The sequence below is a fragment of the Pantherophis guttatus genome, chromosome 2 (genome assembly GCF_059756535.1).
Source record: "Pantherophis guttatus breed Tessera chromosome 2, ASM5975653v1, whole genome shotgun sequence".
NCBI lineage: Eukaryota > Metazoa > Chordata > Lepidosauria > Squamata > Colubridae > Pantherophis > Pantherophis guttatus.
In genome coordinates this window covers 12,723,154-12,739,343 of record NC_142064.1, presented here as the reverse complement: position 1 = coordinate 12,739,343, position 16,190 = coordinate 12,723,154, and the positions used below count along the sequence as shown (strand labels likewise).

General features: G+C 42.4%; 1 protein-coding gene across 7 annotated transcripts in view; it reads left to right on the top strand.

Moving 5' to 3' along the window:
* Window positions 1–16,190, top strand: part of MYO5B (myosin VB) — a 321,534-nt gene that overhangs the window by 277,039 nt on the left and 28,305 nt on the right. For 5 of the 7 annotated variants that reach the window (XM_034401761.3, XM_034401760.3, XM_060690754.2 and 2 more), the window contains one exon: window positions 15,267–15,465. In XM_034401761.3, coding sequence (XP_034257652.2) covers window positions 15,267–15,465 — 199 coding nt within the window. Of the gene's footprint in view, window positions 1–7,045; window positions 7,124–15,266; window positions 15,466–16,190 lie in introns of all 7 variants that reach the window. The other 2 variants (XM_034401759.3, XM_060690753.2) reach the window with 1 other exon arrangement.

Here is a 16,190-nt window from a genome sequence, read left to right as displayed (position 1 = left end):
GAGCGCCATGTCGCTCCCATAATCACCCACGCGGCCATATTCTGGACCAGTTGGAGCCTCCGGGTGCTCCTCAAGGGGAGCCCCATGTAGAGAGCATTACAGTAGTCCAGGCGAGAAGTGACGAGAGCATGAGTGACTGTGCATAAGGAATCCCAACTCAGAAAGGGGCACAACTGGCGTATCAGGCGAACCTGATAAAAAGCCCCCCTGGCCATGGCCGTCATGTGCTCTTGTGCTAGTATAGGTATTTGATACAGACTCATTTGGGAGTTGCTGGACTTGTCTATTTCAAAAGAGCTGTGGTGGCGCAGTGGTTAGAAGGCAGTACTGCAGGCTACTTCTGCTGATTGCCAGCTGCCAGCCGTTCAGGAGTTGGATTCCCACCAGCTCAAGGTTGACTCAGCCTTCCATCCTTCCAAGGTCAGTAAAATGAGGACCCAGATTGTTGGGGGCTATAGGCTGACTTTGTAAACCACTTAGAAAGCGCTGTAAAGCACTGTGAAGTGGAATATAAGTCTAAGTGCTATTGCCATTAAAGTTTCATTTGGAATGGAACTGAACAGCTTGATGTTTAAGGCAGAATAGATTTCGGTCCTTTAAAACAATTTTATTTATTGCATGTGGCCCCCTGCTAGCATCTCATCTCCTGCAGTCTAAAAAGATGTAAATGAACTTCTGTGTCAGGTCATCTCATAAAAGGCAAGGCAATTTCCATTTAAAAGAAAAGATTTAAGGGTCATGCCTCCAACAAGAAACTCTTCACTGATCAATGGAAATATGAACCGTTTTTCCATTTATTTAATAGGGGCCCAGCTGTTACAGTTGCTCTGTGTTTGTAATTTGCGCAATTGTTGAATTCAGTACTAAGGGTACCTTTCTTGAGTTACCTTTTTTACAGAATAGGAATTTTAGGAGAGGTTTTGCGAACAATAGGAGAGTCAAATCTGCAATTCTGAATATTTTTTTTCCCAGCCTGTTGAGGAACCCTGCCAAGCCTTATGCTTGATAGTCCAAATTGATCTTCAGTACCTTGTTCAGCAGTTGAGTACTTATGCTTAACAATCACTGCTTTGTAATGTTTAAAAGGTTATTTCCTAGTTCCACCCCATTAGAGGGGAGATTCAAGTTATTTCTCCCAAGTTGTTAGCAAGAGCCTCTCTGTTCCAGGCCAGGATACATGTGGCATTCGTTTTATAGTTTATTTCCATCACTTTAAGCTTTTTTTTTTCCCTTCACAGTTTGTTCTGATAAATCCCTAATCCACAAAACAGGATGGGGGTTTTAGCTCTTTGTGCTATTCACCACAACTTTTTTTTTTTTGCACCTATAATTTACATGAGGGGGAAAAAGCTCATTCTCTGGCACAGGTGGGTTGTGGTTGCTAGGCCAGAGTGAAGCCAATACGAGAATTTTTACTTATTTCTATCCCACCTTTATTACTTTGACAAACAACTCAAGGCTGCAAACATATCCAAGCATGCCTTCCTCCTCCTATTTTCCTCACAACAACAACTCTGTGAAAACAACTGGCCCAAAGTCACCCAGTCTGCTTTCATGGCTAAGGCGGGACTTGAACTCACAATTTCTTGCTTTCTAGCTTGGTGCCTTAACCACTAGGCCAGGGGTGGTGCAAACTCGATTTCATTGAGGGCCACATTGTTGTGACCTATGCTTACTGAGTCATTAGAATACACAATTAGTCCCAAAAAAACTTATTTTATTGTAACAACTGAGAATTACTATCATTTCCAGCTGAGTCCCAATTAGTTGCCAAAAACAAGTCCTTCGGAAGTAGTCCTTTGGGATAATCACCAACCTTTATCTTCTTTGACACCCTGGCAAAGGCCTTACAAGGCAAAGCCCCACAAATTCAGAAACAAACAAGAGATGCCGACTGGAAACAGAGGTAGCAACATTGCTTTCCTGCAAAAAGGCCCAAGTGCCTTTGTTTCTCTTTTAAGCCTTATGGGAGGGGCCAATCATCTCCTGGCCTTACTCCCGAGTTGTCCCTTTTGCTTTAGCTGCTCTTGCCTTCTGGCAGCTCTGCGCATGCGTGCACTAGGAACAGGATCCTCCTGTTCCTCTGCCTCTCTACTGTCTAACTCTGGGGGCTCCGGAGCCCGCACATCACTCCCAGATGGCTCTGGCCCCATCTCTGCCTCCGACACAGAGCCCTCGTCCAGGCCTTCCCCAGACTCCAGGACTGGCCCATGTTCCTCCCCAGCCTCTTCACTGCCTGACTCCGCTACCAGCTCCGCAGGCTGCTGGCGGACCACAACACACATCAGGGTTGTGTTTGACCTCGGGGAGGGGGTGGCATGGCCATGGTGGGCATGGCCAACTTGATGTCACTCTTGACGGGGGCGTATGTGGTGGCCTGAGCGCTCTGCCAGCGAAAACAGGCTCCTGAGCTCTGTTTTCACTGGCAGAGGGTTGCAGAAGGCTGTGGCAGATGAAAACAGAGCTCGGGAGCCCGTTTTCGCTGGCAGAAGCACCATGGGCCAATCCTTCGCTGTTTCCAGGGCGGCCCCATGGGCCAGATCTAAGTACCCCATGGGCCAAATCCACCCCCTGGGCCTTGAGTTTGACACCCCTGCACTAGACCAAACTGGCAAAGCCTTTAGGTCCCCATGCAGAGGGCTTGCTTTGAAATGATCCCCTGGATAAACAATTTGCCGCTGTGAAAGTTTGGGCTCAAGGTGAATTGTGTGTGTTTAATGTCTTCTGTAGTCAAGCCTTCAGATTGCAAAGGGATTCCTTTATTGAAAAATCTGAAACATTTTCTATGACTATATTTCAGGATAGTGGGGAATTTCTCCCCCACTTAGAATGAATTAAAGCGTCACATGTGAGCTCTGTAACCTATTTTTCAATTCTAGGATAGGATAGGATAGGACAGGACTGGAAGGGAACTTGGAGGTCCTCTAGTCCAGCCCCCTGCTCAAGCAGGAGATCCTATACCAATCCAGACAAGTGACTGTCCAGTCTCTTCTTAACAACTCTCCAGTGTTGAAGCACCCACAACTTCTGAAGGCAAGCTGTTCCACTGGTTATTTGCCCTTCCTGTTAGGAAGTTTCTCCTTAATTCCAGGTTGCTTCTCTCCTTGATTAGTTTCCATCCATTTTTTTTTTGCCCTGGTGCTTTGGAGAGTAATTTGACCCTCTCTTCTTTGTGGCAGCCCCTCAAATACTGGAATTCTGTTATCATGTCCCCCCTAGTCCTTCTTTTCTCTAGACTGGCCAGACCCAAATCCTACAGTCGTTCTTCATATGTTTTAGTCTCCAGGCCTTTGATCATCTTAGTGGCTCTTCTCTGAACTTTTTTCCAAAGTCTCAACATTCTTTTTTTTGTAGTGTGGTAACCAAAATTGTTTGCAGTATTCCAGCTGTGGCTTTATAAAATGACTTTATAAAATGATAGTCATATTTTATGCGATTTTGATTCTATGCCTCTGTTTATACAAAAACCCAGGATTGTATTAGCTTTTTTTGGCTGCTGCCACACACTGCTGGCTCGTATTTGTTCTGTCCCCGTCTCACACACGCACACAAACAGACAGCTGGGGGTTAAATAAACTAGCAGACAACCAATTCTTCCGATAAGACGCTTGGCAGCAACCCAGTAGCTGCTTGCCAAGAACTTTTACTCCATAAACAAAATACACAGTCAAGAATTGTCCATTTCGTAAAATAAATCCAAGGCCGATAATGTTGTTTCCAAAGATGCAATGTGACTTGATAGTAGTTAGTTTTGTCCGTCACAGAGTCTGAATGGCCACCTCATCCCCTTTTATACCCTGTGGGGTGTGGTCCAGTGACTCAGCCTAATCTCTGGCACACCTTTTCTTCTGTTGCTTATCTCTGCGACGCTGCCGAGGATCCAGCCAAGACTCATTACCCTCATCACTGTCCATCTGTGGCTGCGTGGACATTCTTGGCCCCGGCCCTATCTCTTGCCCTTCGACGGACACCGAAGGCATTGCCAGAGAGGAGGGTCCTGGAGAGGGAGGCCTTGCCAATTCCTCTCCTTCACTCTCGGAGTCCTCTCCTGCCGATGACACAGGCTCAGGTAACGGAGCCACAACAGTATTCAAGTGATCGTCTGCTAGGATCTGGTCAAATCACAGATCTCCTACATTACAGTTACTCAATCTGGATTATGTTGATCATATAAACCATGGCTGGCTGGCTGGTTGTCTGGTTGGCTTGGACCACTTCGGTGTTTTGATGTACCTGTGTGCACATTGCACCATTATGAAAGACTGAAAATACCCAGAAACCTCATTCAAATTCAGTTTTGCAAGATAGGATTTTCCCACTGTCACCCTGTAATCAAAAGTTGCCTGGTACACAGCATTCCATGTTTAGTAAGTACAGTACACAGGTAGTCCTCAATTTACGAACCGTAATTGAGACTGGAATTACAGTCATAAATCGTGATGGTCATTAAGCAGGTCCCCATGTGGCTGCCCCCGCTTTTGTGACATTTTTTTTTTTTTGCAGTGGTTGTTAAGCAAATGCTGCAATTGTTAAGCCAACGCCGCAGTCATTGAGTGAATGCCATGGTTGTTAAGCGAACCCATTTTCCCCAGGGAGTACAGGGAGTCCTTGACTTACAACAGTTCATTTAGTGACCATTCAAAGTTACAACAGCACTGAAAAAAGTGACTTATGACCGTTTTTCACACTTAAGGCCGTTGCAGCATCCCCATGGTCACATGATCAAAATTCAGATGCTTGGCAACTGACTCATATTTATGACGATTGCAGTGTCCCGGGGTCACGTGATCCCCTTTTGTGACCTTCTGGCAAGCAAAGTCAAGAGGGGGAAGCCAGATTCACTTAACAACAATTTCACTAATTTAACAACGGCAGTGATTCACTTAACAACTGTGGCAGGAAGTGTTGTAAAAGGAGGCAAAACTCAGTTATCAAATACCTCACTTAACAATGGAAATGTTGGGCTTAATTGTGGTCATAAGTCAAGGACTACCTGAATTTTTGGCAGATTCTGAAAGTGAAAGCCAGAAACCAGTGTAAAAAAAAAAAAAAGAAGAAGCCAAGAATTGGAGTTACATGGCCGCAGAATACTGAAAATGGCTATAAAAGCAAACCAGTTTCCAAACACCCAAAATGTAATCCCATGACTGCAATAGGGGTGCGGCCATCAGAGCTTCGAACATGGGTTGTAAGCAGCTCTGAGGAGATCCATCTTAACTTTGAATGGCGCTAATCAACCAGTCATTAAGCGAGGACTACCAGCAGGGGTGGAATTCAAAAATTTTCTCTGCCCGGTTGCTGGGTGGGTGTGGCCATGGTGAGCGTGGCCTACTCAGCCTCCTGCACCACGGTGTGGGGAGGGCGTTTTTGCCCTACCCAGGCTCCGGAGGTTTTCCTCGAGCTTCCGGGAGGGCGAAAATGGCCTCCCCCAGGCTCCGGAGATCCTCCAGAGGCTGGAAACAGGCCCGTTTCCAGACTTCCGGAACTTCCGGGAGGCCCGTTTTTTGCCCTCCCAGAGCCTCCACGCAGGCCCTGCACTTACCTGGCATCCAAAACGGGCCGCATGGAGACTCCTGGGAGGGGAGGGGCAGGGTGGGTGTAAAATTAGCATCCGGTTCATCCGCTCCAAACCGGCTGAATCCCACCCCTGACTACCAGTACAGAATTATGTGGAAAGGTATTATGGCTTTCGATAGAATTAGGATACATGCATAACTGAACACCCAGAGCGGTGACCGACCTAGACAATCAATAGAAAGTAAGCAGAAGGCAAATAAACTGCAAACTTTTGATGCCACACATAAACACTTGACTGAATAATTGAGTAAAAAATAAACAGCTTATCATAGCACTCGCTTTTTGAAAAAGTTATCAAAGCTTATCAAATTGAATAGCTTATCGAAGCAGGACAAAATGACACAGGGCAATTACATTACCTTATCTTTCTATTATCTAGCTAGCGGCTTCGATGTTATTGTCAAGGTGTATAATATCAGGAGAGGGCATTCTCCGGTCTTTCTCTGGCAATCTGCTGGCAGGGAGCCCAGTAACTCACTTCAAGTATTTTCCAATAAAGTTTACTGGGTTGATTCTATCTCCAAATGCTTCGATTGTGCTTTTAGTGAGCATTTCCCTCACAATGGTCTTCTCTTGGCTTCGCTATGACCTTCCTTCGGTACAATAAGTTTATGTGGTTGATCTAAAACAGGGGTGCAGGGAAACGATGGCCCTTTTATGACTTGTGGACTTCAACTCCCAGAATTCCTGGCTCAGGAATTCTGGGATTCGAAGTCCACAAGTCATAAAAGGGCCATCGTTCCTCCACCGCTGTTCTGAAAATGTAAGCACACTTATCCATGTGTGTGGAATGGGCCAACTCGCTGCTGCCAACTCACCACAAGCCAACTTGCCCCAGGACAACTCGTCGCGGGATAATTCAACAAATACAAAAATTAAATTAATTTCGACGAAACTCTGGCCAACAATGATAAAATAAAGAAAGTCAACCCAGAAATACAAGAGGTGCAATAATTTTGACGAACACATGGTCACCAATAATAAAAGTAAAATAGAATAACAGAGTTGGAAGGGACCTTGGAGGTCTTATAGTCCAACCCCCTGCTTAGGCAGGAAACCCTACACCACTTCAGACAAAGCGTTATCTAATCTCTTCTTAAAAACTTCCAGTGTTGGAGCATTCACAATTTCTGGAGGCAAGTCGTTCCACTGATTAATTGTTCTAACCATCAGGAAATTTCTCCTTAGTTCTAAGTTGCTTCTTCCTTTGAAGTAACTGAATGAAACTGTTAATACAGCTTTGAATTGTCTCATGGCGAGTTGGCCGCAGCGAGTTGTCCTAGACCGCTATATGTGAGCCATGAATAAAACTGCACGTAGCAGTATCATTTGTGGTTCCTGCTTACAGGTTTGTGAATCGCTTGCGACTGAAGCTTTCTTTTTCCCTTTGATCTGCATCTGATTATTACTTTTTGTCTTCGCTTTCTGTCTTCCTCTTCCTTCCCTTTCCTCTGTCCTTTCTTTCTAGCAAGACTGAGGACTGGGGGTACCTGAATGAAGATGGAGAACTCGGCTTGGCCTATCAGGGTCTAAAGCAAGTAGCCAGGTCAAATATATATGTTTTTTTCCTTCTTTTTCTGGTCTTTGTGGGCTATTATTTTCTTGCCTCCCTTTTTCCTGATGCTAAAAATGGGTACAGTTCACAGACTTTTAAACACTGGGTGCTGCTATTATTATTATTTTACGCTCATCCTTGTCACTTGGGTCATGGTCAGTGACTAGCTCTAATATGTGTGTTTGCTTTAAGATTAATCACAGGGTGGCAGCTGATCAGTAGTGGGTTGCCCCCGGTTCGCACTGGTTCTATAGATTTTGAACAGTCACTAAACAAGTGGTTGTAAATTGAGGATTGCCTGTCATCTTGTTTGGATGGTTCAACAGACAAGTTAATGTGTTTTTTTTTCCGACGAGGATATTCACCTATTGAGTTGACTGCAGAACCACAAGGGGGCCTTGCCAGAGTCCTCTTGAATTTCCAAACAATGAATTGTAGGGGCTATTTTAATTGTGCACCCATAATTATTGTGCACCCACAGGATGCATCAATGCATCAATGCAATGCTCGTCAGTTCAGCCATCCATACACAGGTGCTCCTCATTGAGCGACCACAATTAAGACTGGCAACTCAGTTGTTAAGTAAAGCAGTCACTAAGTAAAACTAACTGTGCTTATGATTTTACTTCACTTTTCTTTTGTCTTATACACCCGGTTATAAATGCGAGAATTGGTTGTAAAGTTAATTTTTCATCATCATCATAACTGCGAACAGTCACTAAATGAGGCAGCCACTAAAAAGAGGACTACCTGTACTTTTATTACCTGCAGCATTCAAAGTAATCATAGAATGGATATTTAATTAAAGCAGCTCAATCGGCATAAAGGCCCCAGGCTATATGACTTCTTTGCCTGCTGTAGGGACAGCGTTATGCACTTATCAAATCAAGTTTTCCACAAAGCATACAGATCCAAAACTGGAATCAATTCTAGCTTGCGGCCAGAGTATCTGTCTGCATATCACTTTGAATTAGTTACATTTCTCAACCAAGTCTTCCTATTTTCATTTGTGGGATTGAAGTACCTTGGTATCCATCAACATTCATAATATGTGAAAAGGCCCTACATTTTTCCCAGCTACCCTATTTCCCTGAAAATAAAACATCCCCTGATAATAAGCCCAATCGGGCTTTTGTGCGCATGCACTAAAAAAAAGCCTCGCCCAAAAATAAGCCCTCCCCCAAAATATTTAAAAGGAGAGCTGGAAACCAGGTAAGACGGCAAGAGGAGTCCCATCTTGCTCCATGTGCCCCAAAATAATAATACCTCCCCAAAAATAAGGCCAAGCACTTATTTTGGAGTTCAAAAAAAATATAAGACAGGGTCTTAACCTGTTTCCCCTAAAATAAGACATCTCCTGATAATAAGCCCAATTGGGCTTTTGAGCATATGTGCTAAAATAAGCTTCCTCCTCCCCAGAAATATTTAAACACATGCACAGCCGGTTCCCAAAAATAAGGGCAAGCACTTATTTCAGGGTTTAAAAAAATATAAGACAGGGTCTTATTTTTGGGGAAATACGGTACATTTATTTTCAACTGAGGTAAAAGATATCATTTATCTGAGGTATAAAGAGTATGTAGCCAAGAGAGATTTATGTTCAATAAATAAATCCAACGACATCCATCCATCCCATAAAATGCAAACCAGTAGATTTTAGGATAAATAACATGCATTGAAGATATGTTATGTTGTTGCTTAGTTAATAGACTTTTCAAACAAACAAACAAACAAAATTAAAATGGCTTTTCTTGACATCCATTTTTTAATATTTGCCTGCATCAGTCTTTCTGCTACAATTTATTATTTTACACAGCTATACAAATGGGTGCTGTTTAACTCAGTGCTCTGCCATCTTCAATTTGATATGGTAGTAAAGTTAAAAGAACAATTTCAGCCATTTATCTTCCAAAAAATCTCCATCGTCACTGAGACAACTTATTTGTAGTTTCTCTGACACAAACCTTATTTTACATGCTGTGGAGATGTTAAGTGTGAAGCCTCAGATCAATGTTTAAGTAACTGTATTTAGAGTTGACATTATTTTCATTCTTTGAGTTAAGGGAAAGAAAGGAGTATTTATTTTTGTAGTTTGCTAGAAAAAGTGTATGATTTATTAATCACTTCTTTTTAAGGAATGTGTAAGCTGTTTTGTAATTCATTCCAAGGCAACAACAAAGCAGCAAAACAAAGACGACGCAAGAGGATTAGAGCTGAAAGAGAATGTTCTGTACTATAGAAAATATTTCAAAGTTAGTCTTACCACACAGAGGGGAGTCCTATCCAAAGAAACCTTTGCAGAAGTTCTTTTTCCCCCAGAAGAAAATTGGAAAAAAAATAATAATAATAGGATTTTCCTGCCCATGTGTTTGGTGGAGAATTTTGAAAGGCCAGTTGTATCTATTTCAATTTAGGAAACGTTAAATAGGAGCAGTGTGGAGAGTCATCCAAGATTAGATTTAAGGATGGTGTTTGTACGAGGCAGAGCATATACAAGTAAGTCCTTGATTTACAACCAAAATTTCCATTGCTAAGTAAGACAGCTGTTAAGTGAGTATTGCCTCATTTTGCGACCTTTCTTGCCACAGTTGTTAAGTAGATCACTACAGTTGTTAGGTAAGTAACAAGGTTCCGGATTGACTTTGCTTATCAGAAGGTCACACAAGGTGATTACATGAACCTGAGACACGGCAACAGTGATAAATACATGCCAGTTGCCAAACATCCAAATTTTGATCATGTGACTGTGGGGAGGCTGCAGTGGTCATAATTGTGGAAAAAGGTCATAAGTCTTGTTTTTTCAGGGCTGTTTGAACTAACTATCTGTAGTTAGTTGGGAAGGTGTCAGAATGGAATGGAACGGAATGGAATGGAACAGAATGGAAAATATGGAATGGAATGGAATGGAATCGGAACGGAACATATGGGATGGGATGGGATGGGATGGGATAGGATAGGATAGGATAGGATAGGATAGGATAGGATAGGATAGGATATTTTGGTCATCTCTGCGCACTCCAGTATTTTCCTAGTTATAAGCCAAATTAACCAAATTAACCCATGAAATAAATGATGATGAGAATTCAGAATACTATACTGTGTGGGAAAGGTGGTATGAGTGGATGAATGATAAAATGAAAGGAAGAGAAAAAGGTGTGTTAACTAAAAGCAAAAAGTAACCTAAATGTCACCAGAAATATATTTTGTAGATAGTTAAAAACACTGCACATCCGATATTAATGGAAATATAAATATATATATGTTTATAAATTCAATAAAATTTCTTTAAAAAAAAAACAGGATAGGACAGGACAGGACAGGACAGGATAGGATAGGATAGGATAGGATAGGATAGGATAGGATAGGATAGGATCAGGGGTGAAATCCAGCAGGTTCTAACAGGTTCTGGAGAACCGGTAGCGGAAATTTTGAGTAATTCAGAGAACGGGCAAATACCACCTCTGGCTGGTCCCAGAGTGGGGTGGGAATGGGAGTTTTGCAGTATCCTTCCCCTGGGGTGGAAATGGGTTAGGATTAGGGTTAGGGTTAATTAAAAAAAAAAAGAATAGAATAGAATAGAATAGAATAGAATAGAATAGAATAGAATAGAATAGAATACAATACAATACAATACAATACAATACAATACAATACAATACAATACATTGGGAATGGAAAATATGGAATGGAATGGAATAGCATAATAACTTTGTCACTTTGAATGTACATTAATGTGCATACATTAAAATAAATCTCGTTGGTATACAGCTCTCAAAGGATCACCCCTCCAATATACACTACACTGCCTCCTTCTACCTCCTTGCTTGAGACATGTGCCAGCAGCTTGCTTGAAAGCTTTGGGTGTCATTTGCTAATGGGATCAGGGACCCTCCTGTGATTGGAGGTGGGTAGGATTGGTGGGAAGACAATCTTAAAGTGTAACAACCACAGGAGAGGCATATAGGACAATAAGGAAAACCCAGCTGGTGCTATTGAGCACACTCACAACCAGCATCTCCCTTTGCTGCAGTCCAAACATAGTCATAATTTGTGGTATGGTTTACAGGTAGTCCTTGACTTACAATCACTTGTTTAGTGACCATTCAAAGTTGTAACAGCACTGAAAAAAGTGATTTATGAACATTTTTCACACTCACAACTATTGGTCATGTGATCAAAATTCAGCCGCTTGGCAAACCTGCATGTATTTATGATGTTTGCAATGTCCCCTGGGTCATGTGATTCCCTTTTGGGACCTTCTGACCATCAAAAGTCAATAGGGACGCCAGATCCACTCCACACCTGCGGTGATTCACAACCACCGTGGCAAGAAAGGTGATAAAATTGAGCAAAGTTCATTTAACAACTGTCTTGCTTAGCAATGGAAATTTGGCACTCAATTGTGGCCGTAAATTGAGGACTACCTGTATAATTTGAGACTGAAGGTATGTTTATATGTTTATGCGCATTACAATTTCTCCATGAATGGAATACTCAAAGCATACCGTTCCTGGTTGTTGAGAAAAACGGGGGGAAATCGGGGAAGGGGATTTTTGTTTTGGAGGAAGGGGAGAATTTCAAGATGTCTTTCTTCACTTTTCCAGAGGGGTTCCATCCACTCTACCCCACCCCCCGAGGCCAGGCAGGCTGGGCCCAAAATATGAGAACCGCTTCTTCTTGACAATGGAGCTTTTAAGAGGTTCTTGAAAAAACTTTGAAGAAAAGGATTGGAGTGGGGTGTGTGTGGAGATTTCATTTCAGGCAAACTGTAATTGGTACCTTTTAAAACTCAATTTAGTTTACCAAATGTTAAGCTTTTCTTCAGGCACTTGGAAGGAGGGCTGTAACCTTTTCAGTGATGAATCATACTCCCTACCGGAGTAGGTTGTGATGGAGTCAGAAATGCAAAGAGCGGTTCCATGCCACTTTTCTTGTGAAAAATGCAGTTTGTTCCTTAATTCATCGTTTTGCCAAATACACACTGTGAATTTGTTTAGGGGAGGAAAAAAAATCCCTTCCATTTTGTCACAGAAAGAAACACATTTTTAATTTCCTTGGTTCATTCTTTCTGGCTTTTCTCATTCTGTTCCTTTCTTCCAGGGGTGAAATGTTGCCGGTTCAGACCGGATCGCCCGATCCGGTAGCGATGGAGGCGGGTGGTTCAGAGAACCGGTAGCAAAAATCCCTGCCCCCCCCTCCATGCCCAGCTGAGCCACACAATCATCAGAGGCTTTTTTTTTACTTTTAAAAGCATTTTTTCTACAACTTCGGCCAAAAAAATGCTTTTAAAAGTAAAAAAAAAAAAAAGCCTCTGATGATTACGCGACTCATCAAAGGCATTTAAAAGAAAAAAAACCTTTTCTTCTTTTAAATTCTCTGACGATCCCAGCTGAGTTCCCTGATCGGCAGAGGCTTTTTAAAAAAGCCCCTCCCGATCAGGGAACTCAGCTTGGATCCTCAGAGCCTTTTGAAAACATTTTTTTACAACCTCTTAGCCAAAGAGGTTGTAGAAAAAATGGTTTTAAAAGTAAAAAAAAAAAAAATTGGCCACGCCTACCCAGTCACATTATCCCCCCACCAAGCCACGCCCACAGAACCAGTAGTAAAAAAATTTAGATTTCACTCCTGCTTTCTTCCCCCTTTAGTATCCGTTCTTCAGGATGCCTCATTTTTAAAACAAAATATTTCCTCTCTCTCTCTCTTTTTTTTTTTTACTGTATAAAAAAACCAGTTTTGGAATTCATAAAGTTGTTTTTAGCTGGAAATGTCTTAAAGGGACCTTAGAAATAATCGTGTGGGGGTAAAAGGAACCATGTAAGACAGTTGTCCACTGATTCTGATGCGTAAAGTAACTAGGAAGGTAACTTTGTGGAAGCTGCATTAAATGGTGAACTCCAAAAGCTTTTATTTTTGTTTTTCTAAAGTTTTGTTTCTGGAATGAGAAACTTTTAAATGAGGGAGAGGGGAGCATAGGACTCCAAGGATGGATGTTTCAAAAGCCTGCAATCTGGACCATGTCCCCCTAATCTTTGAGGCTGTAGGTTGGGGACACTCAGCAAATGCCCCCAACCTACGTCTCAAGATGTTATTCCTTTGGCCTCTCCAGCTACAGTAGTGGCCACAATTGTGGAAACCTTTTGGGAAAAGTGTATTTTTGAGGCTTGATGGCTAATAACACCACTTTTTGGGAGGAGTTTCAAGATAATCCTATTCCACTGCTGAAATGGCCTGGGAATAAATAGTCCAGACCTTAACCCAATTGAAAATCTATGGAGCCGACTAAAGAAACTTGTTAGTCAGAAACAACCCAGCAATAAAACCCAGTTAATAGAAGCAATTATTCAACCTTGGTTTCACATGATAACTAAAAGACTTGGTTCACTCCATGGGAAGACGTTGTAAGGCCGTAATTCATGCTAAAGTTTACCCAACTAAGTATTAACCAACATGGTGATAATTTTTGTATATCTCGTTTTTTCTATGGTGATAATTTTTGTATATCTCATTTTTTCTATGTGTTCCAGTTTTCTTCTTTACACAGTAACTGCTATTCTAATAGCAAATCCTTCATAAAAGTTATTGCATTACATTCTTGATTAAATTATCTTTCCATTGATATATAATTTTATGGTACTACTCCAAAAAAAAAGTGGTGTTATTAGCTAGTTTTAGAAAATACACTTTTCCCAAAAGGGTTCCACAATTTTGGCCACTACTGTAAGTAGAATGGTGGGATGGTTTACGTCGTTGCCCCCGGTTCGCACCGGTTCTATAGAACTGGTAGTAAAACTGGCGGGAGGCTCCGCCCACCTACCCCGACGTCATCAAAACGCTTCTGCGCATGTGTACGAGTGAAGTAAGCCCGCTGCGAACTGGTAGTAAAGGTAAGTAGAACCCACCCCTGATGTAAACCAAATAAATAACCTGGAAATCCATAACCAAGGCCCTTAATTCTTATGGACTGGCTACCTTGGTAGCCAAAACTGATGTGAAGAAACTGATGTTTATGGTAGCAACCCAGCAAACAGGCAATGCAATTTAACCAGTGGGAGTCTCCTTCACAATCTTTAGTTTTGAATGTAAGCGTTCCTCACCAATATGTATATGAGTAATGAGTGTGGTCAACCATTAGTTCCTACTGTAAGTATTGCCTACTTTACAGTATGTATATGATTAATGACTGTGAGCAATGATTCTCTTTGAAAAGAAAAGGTTCTGAGATATGTTGAATTCTCTATTGAGGAGTTGGGTTGGGTTGGGTTGGGTTGGGTTGGCATTGAGTTTTTGGGTACCTTCAAGCCTATCTTGACTCCTGGAGACTTCCTGGAGAAGGCCCTGAGTTTCCTTGGCAAGATATTTGGAAGTGGTTTGCCCTTGTCTCCTCCTTCCTGGTGGTGAAGGAAAAGGACTGGCTCAAGGTCACCAAGAAGGCTGTGTCTAAAGCAAGACTAGAACTCAAGTCTCTCAGTTTCTGATCTAGGACATTTCCCTCTGTGTATATAAAATAAATATATACAGGTAATCCTCGACTTACGACCACAATTGAGCCCAAAATTTCTGTTCCTGAGCAAAACGGTTAAGTGAGCTTTGCCCCCATTTTAGGACCTTTCCTGCCCCAGCTGTTAAGTGAATCACTGCAGTTGTTAAGTTACTAACACAGTTGTTAAGTGAATTTGGCTTCCCCATTGACCTTGCTTGTCAGAAAGTCGCAAAAGGGGATCACATGACCCAGGACTCTGCAACCATCATAATTACATGCCAGTTGCCAAGGGTCTATATTTTGGTCATGTGACCATGGGAGGCTGCAACGGTCGTATGTGTGAAAAACAGTCATAAGTCACTTTTTTCAGTGCTGTTGTAACTTTGAACAGTCACTAATCAAGCTGTTGTACCTGTATACGACATAAATCAGCGAGCCTACACTTTTCCTGTTCACATGACACAAAAAAACCTTGGAAGATGTCTTTTGTTATCTAAGATCTGCCTACAGTTTCTTAAAAGCATTTGGTCTGTGAATCCAAGCCCTGGTCCATCACATCATTAGAAGCATTATGGCAGTTTCTGGGTATCTTAAGTATCTAATATTATTTGAGTGACAAATGTCCTCATCTTTCTCGTTTCTCCCCCCCTTCAGGCTCCTTGAGGCTCAACTCCAGGAACAGAGAAGGGAATATGAAGAAGAAATAGAAGTCCTAAAGGACCAGATGGAGACATTGAAGGAAGCGATGGAGAAACAACATGAAGTCTTCCTCCAGACGCTCCAGTTGTCCCCAGAAGCCCAAGTGGAGTTTGGCATCCAGCAGGAAATCTCGCGGCTGACCAGCGAAAACCTGGTATGGAGAAAAAGCAAAAACGCAGGGTTGGTTCTACCAAGGATGATAATTTGCCTTGTTTGAAAGATTGGTGCCCAACTCTTCAGTCAAAAAAATACTCTAGGGTGGCCTTCACTCAGAGGTAGGTTTCAACAGGTTCTGACCAGTTCTGGCGAACTGGTAGCAGAAATTTTGAGTAGTTCGGAGAATCAGTAAATACAACCTTTGCCTGGCCCTGCCCCTGTCTATTCTCTGCCTCCCGAGTCCCAGCTGATCGGGAGGAAATGGGGATTTTGCAATATCCTTCCCCTGGAGTGGGGAGGGAATGGAGATTTTACAGTATCCTTCCCCTGCCACGCCCACCAAGTCATGCCACACCCACCAAGCCCCACCCACAGAACCGGTAGTAAAAAAATTTTTGAATCCCACCACTGCCTTCACTGATTAGCCAGACCTGCTCATAGATGTAGAGCTCATAGGTGTATGAGAAGTTACTCATAGAGAAGAGCAACTAAGACGATTAAGGGCCTGGAGACTAAAACATACCAAGAACGGTTGGAGGAATTGGCTATGTCTAATCTTGAGAAAAGAGGGACTAGGGGTGACATGATAGCAGTATGCCAGTATTTGAGGGGCTGCAATAACGAAGGGGGAGAGTTCAACCTATTTTCCAAAGCACCAGAAGGCAGAACACGAAACAATGGATGGAAACTAATCAAGGAGAAAAGCAACCTAGAACTAAAGAG